This window comes from Zootoca vivipara, chromosome Z (genome assembly GCF_963506605.1).
Source record: "Zootoca vivipara chromosome Z, rZooViv1.1, whole genome shotgun sequence".
Classification (NCBI taxonomy): domain Eukaryota; kingdom Metazoa; phylum Chordata; class Lepidosauria; order Squamata; family Lacertidae; genus Zootoca; species Zootoca vivipara.
In genome coordinates, this window is record NC_083294.1 from 13819097 (window position 1) to 13844408 (window position 25312).

The window sequence follows — 25312 nt, forward strand, 5'->3', positions numbered from 1 at the left end:
TCCCCAGGTAGCCGGCAGTGCTGCCGGTTAGTTTGTGCAGCGGAGCTCCCCGTGAGGACGCTGACGACGCCAAACGTCAGGAGAGGCTCTTAATTTTGCAAAGCCGAGTCACTTTCCCCTGGTTTCCTTCCCGCTTTGACCAATTTCCAGCCCGCGCCGCTGCATGTTTACCCCAGAGAGCAAGGGCCATTGACTTAAACGGGGCTTAGTTCCGAGTAAAGTGTGTACTTAAGGCGCAACTCCAAGTGGCGCCATAAGAAACAAAAAGGCAAGCGAGGTATTGTCAGAAGTTACTGCCTCTGGCTTGCCACCTTTAGGCTGCAGGAGACCGGTGTACCCACTTTCCTGGGAGTAAGCCCCATTAAACTCGGTGGGATTTACTTTTGATTAGACATTTATAGGACTGGGCTGTTAAACGCCCAGTTTAAGAGTAATTTGTGACGATTGAATTACGTCAATTTTTTAATTTTTTTTTTTTGGCTGGAGAAGCGGGGGGGAGGGAGGGGGCGCGCCGATACCGCTCCTTGCCAAGGGCGCAAGGGAGCCTAGGTACGCCTCTGGAAGGAAGCACTAAAACGCGTGCATCGTGGTATAGTATATTCCCCAAATAGGATCTGATTTCCCCCTCCCGTTTTCAAGAGTCAAACTGGACCAAATTTGTTCGCTTGCATGTGTGATGGAGTGTGCGTGTGCGTGCGTGCGTGCGTGTGTGTTTGAGCAAAGCAACGCCCGTTCAAAAGAGGGATTTCCCACCCACCCCCCGGCGTTCCCACGTTGTCTCTTCCAGAAGCTGCGCCCGGTCCCTCCTCCTCGCCTCACCGCGGCTGAGCCGCCCGGGGAAGGACTCCGGCCAGGGGGGGCAAGGGCGGCGGGGGCTCGCTGCCCCCTTGAAGTCCGTGGATGAGGATCCGGGGGACCAGCGGCCTCTGCAGGGCCGGCGGCGGGGCGCTGGGCCCGCGGTAGAGATAGAGGGCAGCGCCGGGATCCAGGTTGGACACCAGACTCTGCGGGTAGAAATAAGGCGACGGGAACATCCTCTGCAGCGCCGAGTAGTTCCCGGCTTCGGCCAGCAGCTCCAGGCCCACCGCGGTCTGCCTTTTCCATTTGGTCCTGGGGTAAGGGGAAAAAAAGTTTCGGGGGTCAAGACACTTGGATCACGTTTTTCGACCGTTTTAAGAAAATCCATCTCATGTGTCTCAGCGTTTGACAAAGTGATTGCTCTCTTTGGGGAGGGAGTTCCACACGTCCACTTGCATAGTCTACACCTGTGTGTACAGCTGCATGTGGGAAAGGACCCTCTTGGAAAAGCTGGTGTTTTTAAGTGTTATTAATCATCATAGTAAATGCTAATATCATTTTTTTTATTTGTTTCCATACCAGACTGTATTACAAAAGTAATACTGTTTAAAGAATAAATATAAATTAACACACAACCCTTTTCATGATTCAGAGTATATTTAAAGCACAATATATTCTACAAATAGGATTAAGGCTCTTGTATTTAGCATGATGTTCAACCTGCAAGGGCTATTTGCTTCACTAACTTTCGAGAATAGAGGAACAGAATCTCACTGAATGGACCAAACCTTGTTGGTTGATTGCATCAGGGGAAAACAAAACAGAAACCATTGTGTTCTAAGTGGTCATCAGAGTATCTGCCTGGGATGTTAGATCTGTGGTTGCAGATTCACACTTCAAGCCACCACCTGATGAGGACCTGCTCAGCATGTGGGGATTAAGCAGGGATTAAAAGACCCAGCACAGAGGAGAAGCATAATTTAGGAGGACAAAATCATGCTCATGTTCACATTAACTGAAAGAATTGTAACGGGCTGTTTACTTGCACATATGAAGTGTTAATCACAGATCTGACACCACAACTTTCCTATCATGCTGCTTCTCCTCCAACTCAATCTGAGACACTCAAATTTGGCGGCCACACATAGAATCATAGAGTTAGAAGGCACCCCAAGCATCATCTAGTCCAGGCATAAGCAACATTGGCTCGCCAGATGTTTTGGAACTACAACTCCCATGATCCCTAGCTCACAGGGCCAGTGGTCAGGGATCATGGGAGTTGTAGTTCCAAAACATCTGGAGAGCCAAGGTTGCCTATGCCTGATCTAGTCCAACCCCCTGCAATGCAGGAATCTCAACTAAAGCATCCACGACAGATGACCATCCAATCTCTGATTAAAAACCTCCGAAGGAGAGTCCACAACTTTCCGAGGAAGTCTGTTCCACTGTTGAACAGCTCTTAACTGTCAGAAAGTTATTCCTGATGTTTAGTCAGAATCGCCTTTCTTGTAATTTGAAGCCATTGGTTTGAGTTCTGTCCTCTGGAGCAGAAGAAAACAAGCTTCCTCCATCTTCCATGCAGGGGCGTACCCAGGATCAAAACACCGGGGGGGGGGGGGCAACAGCAAGGATCACTCATCTTTTTTACACGCAGGAGGTGGTGTGTGTGTGAGAGAGAGAGGCAGAGAGACAGAAAGTGAGAGAGAGAGACAGAGAGGCAGAGAGACAGAAAGTGTGTGTGCCTGTGAGGGAAGCGCATCATCCTGCAAGTTCTTTCCAGCCTGAGGACTCCCCGCTCCCCCAGTGGCAGCTTCAGGAACTGCAGCCCCCTTCCCTGGTCTGGAGCTGGGCGAGTCGGAGCGAGAGCCGAGTCCTTTCCCTTCTGGGCGGCTGTGTCGCCGGAGGGATGCCTGCCTTCCTCGCTCGGCTGCTGCCTTAACCATTTAATTTTTTGCTTCTGGGGGGCAGCTGCCCCCTTCTGCCCTCCTGGCTACGCCTATGCTTCCATGTGACAGCCATTTAGATATTTGAAGATGGCTATCATATCTCCTCTCAGTCTCTTCTTTTCCAGGCTAAACATACCCAGCTCTTTCAACAATTCCTCATAAGGCTTGGCTTCTAGAACCTTGACCATCCTAGTTGCCCTCCTCTGCACACGATGTAGCCTAGAATAGCATTAGCTTTTTTTGCTGTTGCATCATACTATTGACCCATGTTAAGCTTGTGGTCTACTAAGACCCCAAGATCCTTTCCACATGTACTACTGGCAAGGCAGGTGTCCCCCATCTTATATTTGTGCAACTGATTTTTCCTGCCTAAGTGTAGAACCTCACATTTGTCCCTACTGAAAATAATTTTGTTAGTTTGGGCGCAGTTCTCCAATCTGTTAAGGTCATCTTGAATCCTGATTCCGTCTTCCATGGCATTAGCTACCCCTCCCAGTTTGGTGTCATCTCCAATTTGGATGAGCATTCCCTCAATTCCTTCATCCAAGTCATTTATAAAGCTGCTAAACAACAACAGGCCCAGGACAGAACTCTGTGGAACCCGGTTTGTCACTTTTTTACAGGATGACAAGGAATCATTAGTGAGCACTCCTTGGGTTTGGTCAGTCAACCACCTACAAATCTACCTAACAGTTACCTGATCCAGCCCACATTTTACCAGCTTTCTGCAAGAATATCATGAGGGACTTTGTCAAAAGCCTTACTGAAATCAAGATACCATACATCCACAGCATTCCCCTGATCCACCAAGCTTGTAGGTCTATTAAAAAGACACAGAGAGATTTGTCTGGCATGACTTGTTTTTGAGAAACCCATACTAGACCTTAATAGCCACAGCATCCTTTTCTAAGTGCTCACAGACCAACTGTTTAATTATCTGTTCTAGGACCTTTCCTGGCATCGATGTCAGGCACACCAGTCGGTCGTTACCTGGGTCTCCTTTTTTCTCTTTTTTGAAGATGAGAACAACATTTCCATGCCTCCAGTCTGCAGGGACCTCACCTGTTCCCCAAGAATTCTCAAAAGATTATAAACAGAGGCTCTGAGATTACATCAGCAAGCTCCTTTAGTACCCTTGGGTGCAGCTCATCAGGCCCTGGAGATTTGAATTCATTTAAAGCAACCCAGTTTTCCCACACCACCTCTTTTCCTATCTTGCATTGTTTATTCTGTTATCACCAAGTTCGGCACTGCTTTCCTTTTGGGTGAAGACAGAGGCAAAGTAGGTGTTGAGCAGTCCCACCTTTTCTCTCTTACCCAACAGCATTTCTCTGTCTTCTCCATGCAGAGGACCTACTACTTCCTTGTTTTTCCCTCTTGCTTTGAACATAGCCATGTGAACAATGCAATATGAACAAGCGTTTGTGACTCAAAGCGGCAAGCCAACACATTCAGTTTGCAGAGGATCAAGCAGTCAGAAATCAAACAAGATGCAGGCGCAACATCTGTACAATGTTCAACCCTGGCCACAACACATTACAAGGAACATAGGAACATAGTAAGCTGGTTTATGTTGAGTCAGATCATCATTGGTCCATCTAACTTTGTATTGTCTACACTGATTGGCATCTGCTCCACAGTGCTGCAGACCAGGGAAGCTTTCCACCCCTACCTGGAGATGCTGTTGGAGATTGGCCCTATTGAGCCACAGGGGCCCTTCCCCAAATGCCAAAGTGGAGAACGCGTGGCCCTCCAGATGTCGCTGGATTACAACTCTCTTCATCATAAGAAGAGCCTGCTTGATCAGGCCAATTGCCTACCTAGTTCAGGCTCCTGCATCCTGTTTTTACAGGGACCATCTAGAAACCTGGAGCCAAGACATGAGCACAAGAGCCCCCTTCCCTTCTATAGTTTCCAGCAACTGGGATTCATTTCTGCCTTTGACTGTGGAGGCAGATGATAACAATTGTGACTAGTAGCCCTCTGTCTGATCCTCTTTTAAAGCCATCCTAGTTGTTGGCCATCACTTTCTCTTGTTCTATACTTTGTGCTGCTGTGTGAAAAAGGGCTTTCTTTTATCTGTCCTCGGTCTTCCAACATTCAGCTTCATTGAATGCCCACAAGTTCTAGTCTTATGCATAATTTTTTTTATAAATGTCTATCGTATCAGCTCTCACTTTCCTTGTCTCTAAACTATCCTTTATTTGCCCTGAATGTTCCATCATTCAGCTTCAATCATCATCATGGTCATCAGCACCATCCTTAACCATTGGTCATGCTGGCCGAGGCTGATGGGAGTCAGAAATCTGCAGCATTAGGAAGTCCACGCAGGTCCCCCTTCCACGCTGTAAAAGAGTGCTAACCTTCCAATTAAAAGGATCCCCACTATCTGACATTGATGCAGCCCAAAGCACGATCAATGCAACCAGCATCAACAGGGCCACATGCTTACTCGTGAGGAGCAGCTAATACTTCAAGGCTTTCAAGACTATATTTAAAGCCCCAATTGAAAACTTCCCTTCAGGAGTAGACTGTGCTATAAAGGCTGCCTCTGCCCGATAAAAGCCTACACATTACCTTTGAGAAGTTCAATCTTAAGTCTGGGGAAGTGAGGCATAAACAGACATATGTAAGTGACTTCCTTGTCTGTGTAGGACATGACAGGAGGTGCCATGTCAACCGAGGATTGTCATCAATGTAACATGAGCCTTGTGGCTCCATACACAAGGATTTGCCGTTGAGCATAATGATCGCAAATTGTTGTTATTTTTATTACGTACTGGCAGGTGCTTGTGTGATGCACACATTCAGTATAGCTGCAAAGGAGGTCGATCTGTTAGGGCAGATGGGACGTTGCCCTGCTTACCTCCCTCTGCCATTAGTCAGCCCCCACCTGCCTGCCTTCTTGCTTACACCCAGTCCAGGGGGTTGCCCGGGCTGCCAGCTTCTTCCTCCTTGCTCTCAGATTTGCCCCTTTTAGAATTGACAGTGAGTTGACAAATCAAGAGTGCATGGAGAAAGACTTTGTATGTTACATATTGGGCCCCCAGCTTAATTTCCAAAGCCTCCTGCAAGCTGTCACTCAGAACTCTGGCAGGAAGGAAAGAGACAGGCAGGAGAAAGGGGTGTCTTCTCCCACTTTTGCCTCTGGTCCTGACCACTGCTGTCTTCAGCCCCACCCACTTAAGCAACCAATAGCTGTGGACAGGATCCAAGCAAAGGGAAACCCTTAAAATACTTCTGATTTCAGTAGGAAATGATCCATCCTCAGATGTGCCAGTACCGTGTACCCCCAGAAAAAGCTCTTAGGTAATTGTGCCTGAGTCGGCAGCTTTCAGACCAATTGCTTTCAGTTTTGGAACTATGCAACTTGCATGTTTACTCAGAAGTAAGCCCTACTGAGTTATAAGCATATGTAGGAGATTTCAGCCTTAAGCATGGGCTTAAGTCTTCCCTAAAAAAACAACTTTTTTGTTGTTGTGGCAGGATCACACTCTGCGAGCTCTCAGATCCGTATAGTTATAATCCTATGTATCCATGGAATGAGAGAATCAGTCCATGTCACTAGTTGCAAAAGCCTGTCCCAAGCATTCTGTCACATTCTACTGTGACCAAGAGACAGAGCTCGAATAGACATTTTCCTGGAGAGAAGCCCTGTTAAATCTTTGGCAGCAAAAGCAACTAAAGCCATTTGTCTGTCTGTCTGTCTGTCTGTCTGTCTGTCTGTCTGTCTGTCTGTCTGTCTGTCTGTATAACATCTGCTCTGCATGTAGAAGGTTCCAGGTTCAATCCCCAGAAACATCTGCAGTTAGGGCTGGGAATGTTTCCTACTTGAAATCCTAGAAAGCGGCTGTTAGTCTGTGAGTACTGAGGTAGATGGGCCAATGGTCTGATTTGGTAGAAGGAAGTTTCCTATGCTCCTTTATGAAACAGCCACACACTCAGAATGTTAAAGATATGTCACACTTTGGACTGCAATGGAATGCGTATTCACCTGGAGGTATGTTTCACTGAACTTAATGGCACTTATTCCTGAGTAAACTTTGCACAAGCAACAGTACTCCTGAACAGTTGTGTAGGTTTTTCATAATACTTCAGAAAGAGCTAGAGAACAGCATTTACAAGAGCTCTGAAATTCAAGTTTGAAAATTTAAAATAAACATATCATTTCCCCAAGAGAATCACAGCAAAGCTCCTATTTTTGAATGTGTATTATTTGCATGGGTTACTGATGCCCTTCCAACATTCTTCCTAGATCATAACATGTAACCCAAAATGGCTTTAGAGGCACAAATGGAGTGCGCTTCCAGGGGCGGAGTCAAACTGCTGAAGAATCACAGTACTTGCTGCCTCCCACATTGTTTTTGCTGCATTAACAGCACCAAAGTGACCTAAGCACACGCCCGGGCAGGGTGTATAGAGGTCCTGGGTGGCCAAGAGAGAAAGACTTCCTCTTAGCTTCACTGATGTGGTCCAAAGGAAAATGGAACAATGCATCCGCCACCAGCTTGGCTGCAGGAGTTGCCAAAAGGAGGTGCACAAGACACCATCCAACCATCTTAGGCAGGCATCCCCAAACTGCTGCTCTACAGATGTTTTGGCCTACAACTCCCATGATCCCTAGCTAACAGGACCAGTGGTCAGAGATGATGGGAATTGTAGTCCAAAACATCTGGAGGGCCAAAGTTTGGGAATGCCTGATCTTAGGGAATCAACTCCAGATTTGTTTAGGGTTTACTCCTTAGCCTTTTATTCTCTTGAAAAGATGTCCCACAAGGCAAGGGTACGGATTTCCCTCCAGGGTTTACTCTTGAAGCCTTTCTCATGCATGAATGAGTGTAGCCTCTTAGGATCAGAGTTCACTTCTCCTACATGGGCTCCCTTCCCAGGTTGACAAGCCCCATCGGGCTCTCACTCCCCTCTACAGCTTGTGTAGTAACTTCCTTCTTGACCACTGGCCCCACTGCTGGCCTTGTCAGCTCTATCCACCAGAGACTGTCTTCATGTGCAGGGGAAGTCCCTAACGCACCCAAGATTTGAGACCTTTGGCTACCCTCACCTGGTTTAGCCGGCCAGTCAAATATGTATCTGGGGTGTAGCCACTGTTGCTTGCTGACAGCTTCCGGAAGCCACAGGTGAAAACTGAGTGCAGGGTGGGGACTAAAGGTGGACTACCCCAGAAGAAACATGAAGTGTCTCCCACCCCTAACACCCCATGCACTCAGAGTACCCATTGTAATTAATGACCCTAAATTCGTCAAGTCCATTAATTTCAATGGGTCTTCTCTAAGTAGGGCGAACATTGGATGGAAGAAAACATGGTATCAAGCTATCCATGGCATGGAAATTGGGTTAATTTGTGTCCAGTATGTTGGGTCAAGGTGGGGAGCACTCTTCTGCAGCACTTTGCTACAGAGCAAAGGACTGGAGGCTTAGGAGGTTGGGCCATTTCACAGAGAGATAACTTACAGAGAAGGGAGGCATACCAGAAGCTTATGAAATTTTGAACGGCCAATGAAATTGATGGAGATTGTGGCACCATCAAGGTTGGTCTTTATGGCCCCCATTCAGTGGGAGGAGCTGGGTGGGGGTGGAAATGCAGCAGTGCATTTTGAAGCAAATTAAATTACATGCATTACCATCTAAAAGAGAGGGGCTCCACAAGTCAATTAAGTTGGAGTCTAAAATTACATAACTGGCATACTGGGATGGGAGTTCTTACAGGCCAGCCCAAATTAAAGTACAAGGCAGAATTAATTAACTGAAATCTGCAGCACAAGAAATGATAATAGCCACTAACCTAAGCGGCTTAAAAAAAATTAAAGGAAAAAATCAGCATGGGTTGAGCAATAGTTATTACGTATGTGATAATTCAGGTAGAACCTCCACATCCAGAGGCAGTCTACTTCAGAATATCAGGTGTTGGGAACAAAAATAAGGGGAGGGGTTTTTTTTTGCCTTCTCAGATGCCTCTGGCCTCCTGTTTTAACAAAATGCTGGTGGGGTGGGAAATATGTGTTACATTTCAATTTAGACATAAAAGTCTGGTTCGAAGAAGCGAAACCAAATTAAAATAGTTGTTACAATTGTTCCGAGTTCAAGAGTGAGATGGAAACCAGCTCATACAATTTGTAAGGAGTTTTGAGGGGACAGTGGAACTGGAATATATTTTTTGTTCCATTTTAATGTAACTTTTTTAAAAAAATGCCTACAGGGAGCCAACTGCATTTATGTGGCTGTCAGGTTCAATCTATAGGAAGAAATTCAAAATAAACACTGTACACAAAGAAAGAGAGGAATTGATATCCAAAGGAGGAAGCAGCTTAACTGGCCCATCTTCAGTTTCTCACTCAAAAAAGCATAGCAATTTTTTTTGTTAGAATTTATTCTTTGCAGAGTTCCTGTTTGAGGGTCATCAGAACCCTCTGACCCCTCCTCAGCCCAAAGCCCCCCAATATATCACTTTATCCCATCAAACATTATGATTAATTTTGCAAGCTGATCTGATACCTGCCTGCTGGGACATAAACCCCACTTTGTCCACTGGGATTCCATTCAGAGCAAATAAATGCACCTTTGCTTCATTGCAGAACCACATTGGAGAAGCATACTGATGAATCAAAAGTACATGCAAGGAGAACAAACTAGGGTTACAAATCGTAGGCATTCCACACTTGTACAAAGGCGGTAGCTCAGTGGCTGAGCATTTGCCCTGCATGCAGAAGGTCACAGGTTCAGTTCCCAACATCTCCAGGTAGGGCTGGGACAGAGTTCCTGTCTGAAGGTCTAGAGCAGGCATCCCCAAACTTCGGCCCTCCAGATGTTTTGGACTACAATTCCCATCTTCCCCAACCACTGGTCCTGTTAGCTAGGGATCATGGGAGTTGTAGACCAAAACATCTGGAGGGCCGCAGTTTGGGGATGCCTGGTCTAGAGACCCACTGCCAGTCAGTGTGTAGACAATGCTTGACCAAGGGCCTAACTCAGCAGAAAGCAGCACACTACATTCCTAACACAGCAATCCTAACGATTTCTACTCAGAACTAAGTCCAGTTGAATTCAGTCAAGCTTACAGGTAAGTGGGTTTAGAATTGCAGCTAACTCCTGTTGGACTTAGTGGGGTTTAGTTCTGAGGAAATCCACACAAGATCTGGATGAAAGACCTCATGGGTGGAGCCTGTGATTGACTTTGTATTATTTGTTTGTTTTGCTTCCTGCATGGATAGTTTGGCAGGATATCTTTATTGCATTTCTATCCCACCTTATCCCCAAAGATGCTTGGTGCGTGTGCACGCACATGATTCTCCTCCTCCATAGCCTCACAACAACTGTATGAGATAGGTTGGTCAGCAAACTTTTTCAGCAGGGGGCCGGTCCACTGTCCCTCAGACCTTGTGGGGGGCCGGACTAAATTTTTTTTAAAAAAATAATGAACGAATTCCTATGCCCCACAAATAACCCAGAGATGCATTTTAAATAAAAGCACACATTCTGCTTGTGTAAAAACACCAGGCAGGCCCCACAAATAACCCAGAGATGCATTTTAAATAAAAGGACACATTCTACTAATGTAAAAACATGCTGATTCCCAGACCGTAGGCGGGATGGATTGAGAAGGTGATCTGGCCCCCAGGCCTTAGTTTGCCTGCCCATGGGTTAGAGTAGACTGAGGGTTGGTGACTGGTCCAAAGCCATCCAGTGAACTCCATGACTGGAGAATTTGAACCCTGGACCTCTGGGTCCTACTCTGACACTCTGAAACCACTACACCACCAAGAGAAGAAAGAAATCTAAATCTGCAGTCTAGCCACTACATGAAGCTTGGCTCTGATAATGTAAGAACATAAGAAGGGCCTGCCTGCTGGATCAGGCCAGTGGCCCATCCAGTCCATCATCCTGTTCTCACAGTGGCCAGCCAGATGCCCCCACGGGAAGCCCGCAAGCAGGACCTGAGTGTGACAGCAGCACTCTTCACTTGCAAATCTCAGCAACCAGTTTTCAGAGGCATACTAAACAACAAGGAAAAATATGTATGTGTTACACACACACACACACACACACACTGCCAGCTACAACCCCTTTTGAACAGAGATGATTTGGGCCACTGTATGCCATGCTCTGGTAACTTCTAGACAGGGTTAATGCAATGTGCACTATGTGGGGCTGCCCTTGAAGACAACTTGGAAACTTCCGTGAGTCCAAAATGCAACAGCCAGATTACCGACTGTGGTTCCATTTAGACGTCACGTAACTCCTGTTTTAAAACAGCTGCACTGGTTACTGTTCATTTCCGAGCCCAATTCAAGGTGCTCACAGACCTAAATGATTCAGGTACCAAATATTTGGAAGTCTGCCTCCTTCCCTAGAGACCCTCTTAGGGCTGAGATGGGCAGAGGGAGCCCTTTAGTTCCTCTGCCCTCAGAGGCTGGGGGCAGGGAGGTGACAGTCCTGGAGAGGGCCTTCTTTGTGGTAACCCCTAACCTGTGTAACTCCCCTGTGAATGCTGAAGGGGCACCCCTTCACCCCAGCTTTTGACACTTGAGATGAGTATTTTTAGGACCTAACTGATTTATGTGATTGTAAGTTGTTCTAAACTGGTTTTAGTATTGTGTTTTTATGCTGTTATCCACTCTGGGACCTTAAGGTGAAGGGTGGATTAATAATAATAATAATAATAATAATAATAATAATAATAATAATAATAATATATTTTGCATGTGAGAGAAGGACCATTTGGACATCTTATTTATTATGCATACACAATTGTTTGTGCTCATGATGATATCAGGGTGGTTATACACACCTGAGATTTCAATATCGTTTGCACCTACAAAAGTTTAGGGGTGGACATACTGATTTGTTTCTCGTCTATGCATGTAGCTTCCGGGTGAAATCCTTTGCCTTTCTTCATACCACAAATGTTCTGCTTTATATCGTTTTGTTTCTGTTCTGCTTTTGTAGTGCTATATCGCAAGAGTGCCTCTCCGGCACAATTATGATGCAGTGGCACTGGGAAAACATCCGTGGGACAACTAATAAAGTGGTGACCCAGTATAAATCCACCGCCAATGCGCTATTATTGTAAGTTGCAAAACAAAAACAAAAACGGAACTCCAATCAATGAAGGGAGGTGGCGCAGAAAAAGCAAAGAAGCAGGAAATCGTGTTAACGAGACACAGAGAAATCTGTGCGTCTGAGAGGAAAGGGGGCGTGGGGAGTGGAATAAATAAATCGCTTGTGTTTGTCCCTGTAGAGGGGCTGGAACGCTCACAAAACGATAGATGAAATGGACCAGAGTTGCAACCCAATGGTGAAACTGAGCGGTATCTTCCGGACTATCTGTTGCCCTGTCTGTGTATCCCACGCGTTGAGGTGCGGCGGTGCCAAAATGGGAAAAATCTTATTCTTTTACTAAATGTTGCTGCCGAGCACAGGCCGGACGGTGGCTAAGAGCTCGGGAGCCGCCGCCTCTCATCAAAAGCCGCCTCCACAATCCCTTTCTCTCGCCGTTTTGCTGCGGAAGAAGCGCTTTCAGACCTATTTTCCTGAGTAAATTATTCATCATCATAATAATTGTGTAATTACTGTAACTGCTCTTAATTATTGATGCCCAAAGCAGTAATTGGTATTTATTATTAATGGGCCAGTGTGTTATGTGCAATGTTGTGTGTGTTTAGCTTAAAAAAAAAAACAACCGGGAGAGTTTTGCTCTCTCACCCACCCACTCGCGTCGCTCTTATTTTCTCTGCCCTCCCGAATTAAACGACTGGTCTCGGCTGTGAAATAGTTTCTGCTTCTAGGGGAAATGCGGGGAGGGAAGATTGGGGGTGGGTGGGAGGTGAACATCGGGCATTAAATAATTGCGATTTGTGGGAAGAGATTTATTTACAAAAGCAGGCTTCATATAACAAAATCGAACCTTTAAAAAACCAGAACCAGAAACTGGTGGAGGGAAGGAAAGGATTGGAAAAAACACGTGTTGAGTCTTGAAACCTGTTTGTAATGTGGGAAATGGGTACGTGCACGAAGCTGAGTATTCAACTTCTTATTTTCTCCATATGCCAAATAACAATAAAAATAATAGTAACTATTATTGCTGGGTTCTACTCAGAGCACGCACATTGAAATCATTGGATTTAATTTTAAATTAGTCATGTCCATTATTTTTGTGTGGATCTACTCTGAGTGGGATTAGCAATGGATATTATTATTATTACACCTTCTAAACAACTGCAGGTCTATTTAAATTGATGGACTTGACTAGTTTAGATACAGCCATTTCAACAGGGTCTACTCTGAAAAGGACTTCGTTGGCCCATTATTGGGATTTTTTTATGAAGAGGTTAGGGAGGAAAGTGGGCAATAAATAATTTAAATAATAATGATTATTTATTTATATAGTACCATCAATGTATATGCCACACCCCTCCTCTGAGAGTCACAAAGAAATGTAACAAGTCTCGTCCCCCAAGAGCTTACAGTCTGCATTTAGCCACAGGGGAAAAGCCCGAGCCGGTTAAGAGAGGCATATTGGTAAATGCAAATTATGTGTAGACTAGTTTCTTTTCATAGGGGTTGAGGACTAAAGGGTTAAAGCCACAGGTCTCTCAGGAAAAGGGGGCATTTTTGAGGGAGGAAGGCAATTGTGCTCCTAGGCAGGCTTACTCGGAAAGAAGCCTCGTTGTTGCCAATGAGATTCAACTCCCGTGTCAGCTCACGTGGAGAGACCGTTCACACGTTTAACTTGCTATCTGCTCATCGAGTGATGCATTTGCACATGTCAACGGACATTTCCTTTTCCATTATCGCAGCATTCTACACGCTTTCGATAAAGGCCTTTATTTCCTTTAGTTGGAGTTCCATTTATGGTTTGCCGTGAGGTTAATACTGGACTGGGAATGCGTGTTCTCCAGTCTTGGTTAGCAAGAAGGCGATCTCAATAAAAAATAAGGGCAGCGTTGGCTGCAGCCATATGCCTGTTTTCACATGGAATTCAATGGGACTTATTTTTGAACAAGCCGAGTTGGAACTGCCCCGCAAATCCGCCAGAAGGTCTTTTTCTGACTACCTACATACCGTACCATAAGTTTAAAGAACATGACATCGCCCCATGAATCTGGGAACTGCTGATTGTTCATTGTGCTAGGAAGCGTAGCACCGTGGCGGGGTAAACTATAGTTCCCAGTATTCGTTTGGTGGAAGCCAAACGCTATAACAATGCAGTTCTTTTCACGTCTGCCACAGCCTAAAATCTCTTACTTTATCAACCACTGATTTTTGGACCTAGTTCCAGGGCGTGTTAAGAGCTCCTATTGGAAGAGGAGACTGGACGGAGTGAAAATTTAAGTTTGACCTTGATTTAAATGTTCTTTGACTGATATATTTTGATTTAAATGACTTTCTTCCTGACGCAGACGTGGGTGCATGTGTTCTCTGACCTTCGAGAAGAGCACACCTTACATGCTCAGAGGCGCCCTCATCTGCCATTCCTATTTTCTGCATCCAGCAGTATTCCTGAAAATATTGGATAGTATCCTGCTGGGTTATACTCAAGGTGGACCCACTGAAGTTAATGGACCTAAGTTGGTCATTAATTTCAGTGGGTCTACTCTGCTCTGGGTATGACCGAAGCTGAAACAGCCCATTGGCTCAAATTAAAACTGGAACAAAGTGAGACTTACTTCTGAGTAAACCATATCTAGCCTCGCACTGCGTGCCCCTGCTTCCATGTAATGAGTTGCCACCTTTTCTCGGCTACCCCTGCTCCTCTGCCCTTTGGCATCAACCTGACTCCCAAACACACCTTAGGTACGTATACCTTTCCCTGAAAGGGTGATGGCTGGTGGAAAAAGCTTCCTCCGGCTGGGCCCCTGAAAAGCACGAGAGCAGGCCTAATTTTTTTTAAAAAAAAGTTAGCAACCCTGTATGGGTGTTCTCACACTCCTTGCAGAATGAATATTAGCTCAGCATTGACGAATGGGAAGGAAAGGTGTTTGCGATGAACAGGACGTTCGTATGAGGAAATAGAGGTTGTACCGTAGCTATTTTCAGGTGGAAATTCAGCTACCTACTAGCCTGTTCAAGCCAGGCACACAATTATAGCTGAATCACTTCCCGCGAAATGTATGACTTTTGGGGATGAGGAAAGTAGGGGAAGTGAGCTGAAGATCGTGTGAATGAGACTTGCTTTGGCGCAACGTCGTCTCACCGCAAACAAATCAGAATTAATGCTCATTAAAACAGGCGACCTCGTCTAATCTCCCTGCAAACAAATCAATAAACAGGTTGTGTTAATGCCCCCCAAAATCAGACCGTGGTACCCTCCTTGGCTCATTTACAACTGAAACATAGCCTCTGATATGTGCAAGAAAAGGACAGTTCTAACCAACGAATGCAATTAACTCTTTTTTAAAATCTACATAATAATAAGAGGAATGCAGCACCTTCAAATTTGCTAAGTGCTGGTTCGAACCTCTGGCTACCAAAAGGTGAGCTTCACAACCATCTGAACCAGTTGTGAAAGCGCTAATTTCCAAATGGGGAAATGTCGCTCATTTTGAAACCAGGCTCTATTTCATTTCAGCACGTCTGGATTTAATAACACGCAAGCTGGTGCCGGCTAGGGAAAGAGATGGGACTAAAGAGTGGGATGATTTGCTTGCGCCTGTGTATGAATTTTTACGTTTATTTTCGAGATCGGATCTTGACTGTTTACAAACACCCAAACTGTGGGTGTTTGTAAACGTTATGTTTTAAGGTGCAAGCCAGGGGTATGGGAAAGCTTTGTTTCTTCAGACGTTGCAGAACTCCAACTCCCATCATCCCAGGACAAGTAGCCAATGTGATATATGATATATGACTGAAGCAGAGCTGGTTGGGTTGATTTGGGGGGGGGGGGGTTGCGCGAATTACCATGCAGAGACACAGAACTGGCTGCTGTTCCTTGCCCAAACTCGGGGTTGCTGGAAGGTAATGTGTGGAACGACTTTTTGCGTTGTATTCAACTAACCTTTACTCAGAGTAGACCCACGGACAGTAAGGGGCCTAGGTGAGTCATGACCGTTTAGTTATGAGCAAAAGTGAATTGGATACAACCCTTTTGAGTCTAGTCCTTCACACATAACAGGATCCGAGTCTGGATATTGAACGCAGGAGCCGACAGCAATGACAAGTGTCTGAACGCCTGTCAGGGAGAAAGAGAAGATTCTGGCGCGGTTTTTGACACGTATTGTGTGGCTGGGCGTGCAGATTTTGAAGATTTTGTGTCAAAATTTTGACACCCAAAGTTACCAGTATGCATGGTCATCGCTGCAGCATTCAGCCAGCCAATGAGGATCCAAAACCAGGGGGGGATGGGCCTCATAATCACCTCCGACGCCATTACTGTTGGCAGAAACCATTCACACGTTCAGGTGCAAGTCAGCGCAGGCAAAATAATCCGGGGACTGTGCGTGCTTGTGTCTGTGCTCAGGCGGGCGGGCGGAAAGATCGAGGATCCGTGTTTGGTCTTTTAAAGCAACCAACACTATCAGGAGCCCCAGATATCGACAAACTCTCTTTGTACGTGTCAGGGCTGCACGGGTAGATACGGTATCAGGAAAGGCGCGTTTTGCTTCGGGGCCCAACAGTTTCAGATCTGTGGGTGTTTGTGGTTTACCTGGTTACTAGACAAAACAGGATATATGTAGTTCTGCTAATTTCACCCTCCCCGGTTCCTTCCCGTTCGCCCTTCATCATCCCCCGCGCTCCAAAAAAGGCTTGTAGCCAACTTTGCTCTGTCTATGCACGCACGCAACTAAGATTTCGCTCGAAATACAGCATTGCATGCTTTTACTGTGGCACCTTGGAAGAGCTCTGTGTAGCTTAAAAATGTGCAAGTGTCACTGTGGCATTGAAGCTGACTATATTAAAAATAATATTTTATTAAGTCAGGGGAGGGGAAACTGGTCCTTTAGATGCATTTGGACTCTGATTCCCATCAGTTCCAGTCACCACGGTCAATAGACAGAGATGATTGGAGTTGGAGTACAAGGGGGTGGGGTTAACTCACCCAAATGCGTGTAATATATATATATATATATATATATATATATATATATATATATATATATATATATATATATATTTCAAAACTAGATTCCTTCAAGTAAACTGAAGCAGAAACAGAATTTCTCTGTGTTAATTACTTCGGTAACAGCTCGAGTTTGTGGATTTGATTCCCCCCCCAATATAGCGATACGTTGGGGAGGCACAGCATTTTGCCAAAGAAGTTTAAAGAAAAAGATGACATATTATATTATTGTTATTATTATTTTAATTAAAAAGAGTAACTACCGCGGAGTAAATACCACCCTTTCCTCTCTCTTTTTTTTTGCAACCCTTGAAGTAGGCTCTCTCCCCAACCTTCACCCAAAGATTTAGGATGCCATCCAAAACAAACTTTCCTGCAAGCGACAGGATTTAATTTTCGAGCATAAACTTGCATAGAACTGCCCTCTTCGAAAACCAGAGTGGGAGGAACAATACCCTTTTCCAGGGTAATTAATCCGAAGTCAGGGAGGTGAAAGATGCCCCGCCTCCTCCTCCTCCTTGCCTTTGCCACCCACCCACCCCGCTCTCCCCCCACCCCCGCTCTCTTTTACCTTCTGTTCTGGTACCAGGTCTTTACTTGGGTGTCTGTGAGGTTGAGGGAAGCGGCCAGCTCCATTCTGTCCTGCACGCTCAAGTATTTCTGCCGCTCGAAACTCCTCTCCAGCTGGGCCAGCTGGTGATCCGTGAAGGCTGTGCGGGCCTTGCGCGGCTTTTTCAGCCTCACTGGGGGGCTCTCTCTGGAACTGGAGATCTCTCTGTCCCCTTCTTCTTTCACTGAGCAGGGGGGAAGGGGGGAGAGAGAAAAGGCGTTGCCACAATCAGTGCAGGCAGCTTAGAAGGGAAAGTCCCCTTATCAAGGGCGGCAGGGAAGAAAAGTGGCCGTGGCCAGACGCCACGGCGATGGGCGCGGGCCGCTGCTCGTTTCTCTTGCGCAGCTCCGCGCCCCTTTCTATTAGATCCCTATGCCTGTTTACTCGGAAGTAACTTCCATAGCGCTCTATGGGGCTTCCTCGTCAGTGAAATGTGGATAAGGTTGCAGCCTTAACATCCTCCTTTTAGGTACGTTTACTCGGAAGTAAGGCCCATTGATAAGTCAAAGAAGTCCGTTCTTTAGCCCAGTTAGGAACAGCGTAGGAACAGGACAGTAAATTTAACTACAAACACAAATATCTATATGCATGCGTACACATTATTTATTTTATTATTAAAATTATTTATAGCCCGCCCAATATCATATCGACTTCAGGGCTTCATGGTTCACAGTCGTCGGAGTCAGCGATCCAGTTCAGCATGATTTAAGTGCCAGAGTTAAGCAAGCCCTTGAAAGATTTCCCCTTAAAATTACTTATTTATTCAAACATATTTCTAGTTCCCATGCCTTTTAGTACAAACCCTGAAATTAAGGGGATGTCACAGCCCTTAACTTTAGGTGTTGTCGAAAATGTTCTTCACGGAATAATATATAAATATTGATCTTAAAGAAAAGATCCAGCCTGGGGAAGACATTCATACAAACAAACACCCCCCCCCCCAATAAAATAAACTCGGTATTCATTGTGTCATTCTGGAATAGATTGCACTGTTACTTCCAGGTAAACACGGGTAGGATCGAGATGCGCGTCAGAAATGCCAGGAAACTACTACTGAAGTTAGTTCCCCCCCCCAAAAAAATATATAGAATGCATCCTTCAGGCAAACGGATTATTATTATTATTATTAAAAGAAGGCAAGGCAACTAGATTTACAGGAAAAAACGTATGGGCTTGAGATGGAGTCTCAACACGATCCGTACAATTTACTCACAAGTAACAGGGAAGACTATAGGGAAGTAAACGCCACTCAACCCGATGGGAGTTACTTCTGTGTAAAACACGCCTAGGATCGGGCTATACGAAACGAACCTGGAAATTTTAGAAAACATCTTATTCCTAACAAAGAGTGTCAAAAATTATGGGATGCCGGATTTGCATTCCGGTTTAAACTACAGGTTCTTTAATTCGTTTTAACTGTGATCTGTAACCTACGTTTCCCATTTACAGTACTCAGGCTGGACCCACTGAAGTTAATGAGAGTGACTTTGTTGTTCTTGTTTAGTCGTTTAGTCGTGTCCGACTCTTCGTGACCCCATGGACCAGAGCACGCCAAGCTCTGGCGTGAGAGTGACTAGATCCATTGATTTCGGTGGGGCTACTCAGAGTAAAAACTATTTGGAGACAGCTCTAATTTTGTTCTCTATGATGGAAATAAATCCGAGGTTTTTGCAACTGGAATTAGTGATAATCTGAATTAATGAATGCTAAAGTAAGTAACACACCACCCTAAATCGATACAGATTCAACAAAGCCTTTGGGTTTCAGCCAGCTAAATTATACTCAGAGTAGACCCATTTAAACTAATTATTTTCAATAGGTCAACTCTGAGTAGCACTACCTTTGCATACTACCCGGATAAATTTCGGTATCTGAGGCAAACGATTCTTCCTTTTGCGGAGTTAAAAGCAGAGGAATAAACCAAACAAGTCAAATTTAATTAAATTTTAAAATTGACATTTTAATCTTGGTTTGAGGGCACCCGCGTTGTCCTGAAGATGCGATGCGGACAAAACTGAGCACTTTCAAGGGCGCCAGCCAGGTTATGCACTCCTACCTGGGAATAAGTCTCAATGAAGTCAATGGTGTTTCTTCCCGGTGAACACACACTGCCCGCCTCCCGCTGATTTCAAACCAGAGCGAAGCACGTGCTGTACAGCCCCGATTCTGTGCACGTTTATTTGAGAGCAAATCCCACCCCAACCCCCTCCCCGATATTTACTGCAATCCTAAAATGCCTTCTCAGAAGAAGTAAGCCTCGTTGAATTCCAGGAGGGTTCCTCCCAAGTAAATGGGTAGAGGACTGTAGCCTAAACGTGCATCATTTTAGTTGCTTGAGTCTACTCAGAAATGTCCCAGTGAGTTCTAAGGGATTCATGCCTCTATCAGTGTGCTTGGGTCTCTGACTTTTCTTAAATTCAAATTTCCCCCGTTCCCCCCCCCACAAAATCCCTATTTTCCTCCATGATTTTATTGGCTGGGTTCTGCCGCCCCCAAGACTTTCTCACCTCCCGCTGACAATAAAGTTTCCATCCCTGAACAGTAAGCTATGCCACCCTACCTAGGTCTAATCAGAACTAAACCAACTGAGTTCAATGGAGCTGACTCCCAGGTAAGTGATGTTGGATCGCGGTTTTAAATGTTGAGAATTATGACAGCACCCAGATTTTGTTGCTTCAGGGATTAGCTCTGAAAGAAATCGAGGCTGATCAGCTTCCTCAAATTCTTAGAGAAACTTCCAAAAGCCGGATTCGGGACGAAAATGGTATTACAGTTGTTTGTTGTTGTTGTTGTTGTTGTTGTTGTTGTTCTTCTTCTTCTTCTTCTTCTTCTTCTTCTTCTTCGTTTTGGGATAGAACTGGCATTGATCCATGTATTTTTTGCCGTCGTCATCACCACATTTGAAGCCCACCCTCGCTCCGAAGAGTTGCGCGTGGTATCCAACTTTATCCTCACAATCATCTTGAGAGGTAGGCTTGACTCAAGTCCTACCACAGAGACCTGACTGAGGATTCGAACCCACAGCTCTCTCCAGCCCGCTAAAGACCACCCCCAAGTAGGCGTTCCTGAGGCTTTCCATCCCAAAACAAAACAAAAACAAAGGATCGCTTATCTATCCAAGGAAAAGGAGCAAACCCCAAACTCCCCATTTCTCTCTCTCCAGATATTATATATATATTGAGAGGTGCAGACTCCCCCCCCCAAACAGCAACCCCCCTCCCTCTCTCAACGCACAATAAATGAAAAGAAAACTGCGTCAACTTTTTGAGTTGCCCGAAAAGAAGGCTTTCGGTAGAGCTAGGTCACAGCTGCAGGGGAGCCCATCTCTCTGACTGATTCACACAATACTGTACAATAGATTTGGTTATATATTCGGAGTAGGCAGAGAGCCTGATGTTTGAACGGGCAACTGAACAGGGCAGTTGTCAAATAAAAGTAGCAAGGGGGGTTAAACTTCTGCCTTCTCCCCTCAGCTCTGATACCCCCCCCCCAATTATCCCTTTCTTTCTACGTTAAACAATCGCATGGGAGTCACTCCTGTTCAATCCGGATTGAAACCGACCCCCCCCCAATGGTGCAAGGCATATTCCTTTCGAGAAAAAGGGCATCTCGGATTGATGGAAGGCAAAAATGAAGGGTGAAAGCTGGTAACTCCGAAAGAAATGGCTACGGCCTGCAGTTCCTCCCCCCCTTTCTCTCGCCCACCCCCTTTATCTCTGTTCTTAAAGAGATTATGTTTATCTATAGGGTGGGGGGAAGCTGGCTCCGGTTTATATAAATTGGCCGCATTAGCTTTTTTACAGGGGTTTATGGTAAATTTCATTGTGGAAGGGTTTAGGAGCGACAAAGCTCAGCCTCCACGCGCGTTGATTTCTCTCTGTAGGAAGACAATAATCCACTTAATTGAGCCACCAGGGATATGGGAAACCCTTCAACCAGAAACCGAGTCCAGATAGGCATGAATATCTCTTAAACATGAGATGCTCTTTCATTGATGGATGGAAGGCGCAAACAAGCCTGCTTCTTCCCCTCACCCCTCTTCCCTTTATAAGAAATAAAGGGGGTGTCCTGGAATTAGTGGCACTGACCTCTACAGAATGTTTAATTTGCGGTTTGCGGGGGGCGGGGCGGCGGCAAATAAATGAATTTGATATTTGAAAAGCTAAATAAGAAATCATTCCCTACTTCTCTCTCTCTCTCTCAAAATAGACCCCTCTTTAGGCTTTGATGTTCAGTTTAGACTAGGGGGCTAACTAGGACAGAGAAAGTTGGCGCTGTTTACCTGAGGGGAAGGTGGGGCGTTAAGGGCAGGGCCGTCGCTCAGCGCCCGCCTCGCCTCCAGGAGATCGCCGGGCTCAATTCCCGGAGAGACATCTAGGGCTGTGAATTATCTCGTGTCTGAAACCCTGGAGAGGCGCTGCCAGTCAGTGCAAAGAACTGTGAGCTTAGAAAGAAGAACCGATGTTTTTTAAGGATGATGCTGTGTTGACAGAGAACCTGATTCTGGAGTTGTGATGGGGTGGGAAGAGGGGAGAAGAAGGGAGAGATTGAGAAAGTGGAGAGAGGGGTTTGAAGTTCAGGGAAGTTTCCCTGAGGAAGAGGGAGAGAAAAAGGAGGGAATGAGAGAGAGAGAGAGAGAGGAGAAAGGGGGAAAGAAGGGGGGAGAAAGGAAAAATGAAGACAGAGATAAAGGAAGGAGGGAAAAGGAGGAGAGAAAAGTGGAGGAAGCGGGGGAAGAAAAGGAAGAAAAGGAGAAATAAAATAAATGTGAGGAAGGAGACAATGGGGGAAGGAAGACCTATTGATGTTTCTAAATGTATCCCTGATGTGGCTCTAACTGTAGCAACTCGGCCAAAAACAGCAAGTAAAGAGCGAGCAAAAAAAAAAGTTGAATGGTATTGGGGGGGCGTTATATGTTTGTGGCTGAAATCCAACACAATTTACGGCCGGGGCGAGGGGAAAATGAAGAAGGTTTTAAAAAGAATTTCTGTCTCTCTTTCTTAGCAACTGAAATTTTAATTGGTTAATGGGGATAGGGTGGAGGGTGGGGTTGGAAACAGAAAAGACCTGGGCGTAAGGGTAGGAATTCCCCGGTGGGAGACCCTGCCTGAGTCCAGAATACCACCTGCCTTTTTCTACAGGCCCAGCTGTTAATCCTGGATGCGCCCACAAAATTGGAAAAGGAGGAGGAGCGCGTGGCCAAGATCCTGGCCATTTGTATAAACAGGCCGAAGATGGAATGTTGCTTTTTATATATTTTTTAAAAAATGTTATTGGTTTTATTTTATTTAAATTAAACCTGCATTTACTAAGCATGTTTGCGAGCAAGGAAGCCACACATTGAACCTCGCGTGCGGGAGTTGCTTCCGAGTAAACCAGCTTCAGATGGGGCTGCAATTCGGCAGTATTAACCGCGTCCGCGCAGAAGTGAGTCCGCTTGAGTTCAATAGGGTAAAGGGGTACCTGGATCGCAGCCATGCTTGGGAGCCAGCCCCACTGAACAAAGTAGGTCTTAACTTGCAAAACAGGAGATGTAATCGCGCTATTCAGAGCTACTGTACAGGAAAACCGCTTTCGAAAGGGATGCCTTCCCTCGATCCAACGACCTGATCTTTATCTGGGCCGCTTTTCCATTCTGTCAGTTTCTCTTTCCAAAGGAAACATAAAACCCACCAGGAACTGCAGAGGTCTAGCTCGTTGCAGATCCTATTCTGGCCTGGAGGAAAAAAGAGCTTCCGTTTGGAACTGTATCTCGGAACAGGCTTTCTTCCTGCTTTCAGTGACTTCTGTCTAAGGCGACAAGCCTAACCGCAATGCTTGAGAGTAATGCCCCCCCCAACTCAATAGGACCTTACTTCTGAGTAGGCGTAGATAGGTTTGTGCTGTCAATGAACTCCAACTCAGTCCAATCTTACGGATGTTTCACTCGTAAATTATTCTCCACCGCCCTGGATTTCAGTTGGACTTACACGCGACTAACCACAAGGAACTTAAAGTCTTACGGAGTGGAAATTGAACTCATTGACGTCATGGGGGGTTTGCTTCCAAGTAAACCTGAAGAGGAACGAGGCTTTAAATCTCTTGAGGATGTTACTTTTCATGGCGGGGGGGGGGGCAAATGGCGGGGCAAGAAATGACCTGAACAGGGTGGCTTTTGCCGTTAGAAAAACGTATTTGTCAAAGAAAATAAAAACAAAACAATTCTTATCAGAGGGAAAGTCACTCTCTGGCGAGCACCCCCACCAGTTGTTAAACTGAAGATCTGCTTTTGCTTTCGACGTCTCTGCAAACACCAATGTATTTAATTCCGAGCTATTTCCCTTAGCAGAATTTTTTCAAAAGTTGTCATTTGCTTAACGGGACTGGCGCGATTCAAAGCCTCCTCGGCCCAGTGAACTAGGAGCTTGAAGGTCGCCGCTGGCATTATTACGAGTTCTCTCGTCGAAAAGTTTTTTTTTGGGGGGGGCAGACTCAAGGGGAACCACCGATCATTCAAGGGATGATTACGAATGATAGGAAATCTGATAGAGGCGAAGAGGCGAAGCTTCTGCACTGAAGTTTGGCCTTCTTTCTTATCTGCCTGACAACTTGTATTGATCTGTGTGTCAAAAATCATTCGTGCCGCAACCTAACGAATGTGATAATATTGGTACCCCGTCCATCTCATTTCAGTAAATCCAGTGTATATGGAGTGGGGTGGGTGGGGTCGGAATGCCTTTTCTCCAGAGTAGACTCTACTTTAAATCAGAATGCAGACCAGAATATCCTGGTGACTGTAGAAACACTCGGGCTGCAATCCTTATACCCACTTTCCTGAGAGCAGGCCTATATCCAATTGAGCTCAATGGGTTTTGCTTCTGAGACATGGAGGAGGATCGCTGGCGCAAAATAGATGGAAATAACAATCTAAACAGGCAAGTGTTTGGGTTATGCGGAGTTAAATGCGCAAATATAGAAGTTTCGTATTTATCTCCGCCAGGTTCTCATATTACCTTCCTCCCCTTCAAATATAATAATTTTAGCAGAATTCAGAGCTTGACAGATTGAACTGACGACAGAAACAAACTGAAAAAGAGGAAAAACAGAAAAAGAGGAAATATCCCAAATCAGGCCAACCGAAAGTTATCCTGTCCTCCGTCGCCGAACCTTCTGAGAGAGAAAGAGAGAGGGTGTGGGGATAAGAACTTGCATGTCCACATGCACCTCTGAATACCAGATCTCGAGGACTAGCAATACACGGGTTTGCTGTCCGGAAGCCGCTGGTGAGCTAGATCGACCAGCTTTGGTTCTTAGGAGATACCACAACGGGAAGGGAAAACCCTACCGGTATTTGTATGTGCGCGCGAGTGTTACTCGTTCAGAAATACAGGGCTCATTCAGAAATTAAGAGGCGCTGGTATAGAGTCAGGATAAACTCTCCTTACCTTTGTATTCTGTGTCCGAAGAGGAGTTGCTGCTGTTGTTCTTGTCCATCTTCTCCCGGAAGTCCTCTCCGGATTTGGGGGGAATCCGAACCGGTGCCTCCTGCGCGCTCTGTCCATTGCTGCTGGAGTAAGGGGCGCAGGCCGCCAAAGGCTTGCAATCGGCCAATATGTCCCTGATTAAGAAGGAGGAGGTCACTGTTCTGGATTGTGAAGGGGCCAAGATTTGCCCCGCTTGGAGGTGAGACTCCAGCCCCACTGCCACACCTTGTCTCTGGGCTACTGCTTCCAAGCACTCCCTCCCGGGAGAGTGGGGCGACGGGCAGCCGCTGCTGATTTCGGAGCGGGGACTAAGTTCCAAGGGGGAGCGTCCTTCCCCCATGAGCGGTTCCCCTTTGGGCACGGCGGGGCTCCCGGCTCGGTGGGACAGGATGGAATCGATCCCAAATCCGTTGGCACCTTCCAT

General features: G+C 45.8%; 1 protein-coding gene across 1 annotated transcript; it reads right to left on the bottom strand.

Moving 5' to 3' along the window:
* Nucleotides 1-815: 815 nt before the first annotated feature.
* BARHL1 (BarH like homeobox 1) lies at nucleotides 816-25312 on the bottom strand. Its single transcript, XM_035102223.1, has 3 exons — nucleotides 24850-25312; nucleotides 17387-17609; nucleotides 816-1110 (listed from the first exon to the last, which is right to left on the bottom strand). The coding sequence occupies exons 1-3, from the start codon at nucleotides 25310-25312 to the stop codon at nucleotides 816-818; spliced, it is 981 nt and encodes a 326-aa protein (XP_034958114.1).

Excerpts from the sequence above, each read along its gene's own strand:
- BARHL1 (XM_035102223.1), bottom strand. The coding sequence starts at position 25,312 with ATGGAAGGTGCCAACGGATTTGGGATCGATTCCATCCTGTCCCACCGA. Across the intron at positions 17,610-24,849 it reads TTCGGACACAGAATACAAAG|TGAAAGAAGAAGGGGACAGA; the intron begins GTAAGGAGAGTT and ends CCCCCTGCTCAG. Across the intron at positions 1,111-17,386 it reads ACCTGGTACCAGAACAGAAG|GACCAAATGGAAAAGGCAGA; the intron begins GTAAAAGAGAGC and ends CCCTTACCCCAG.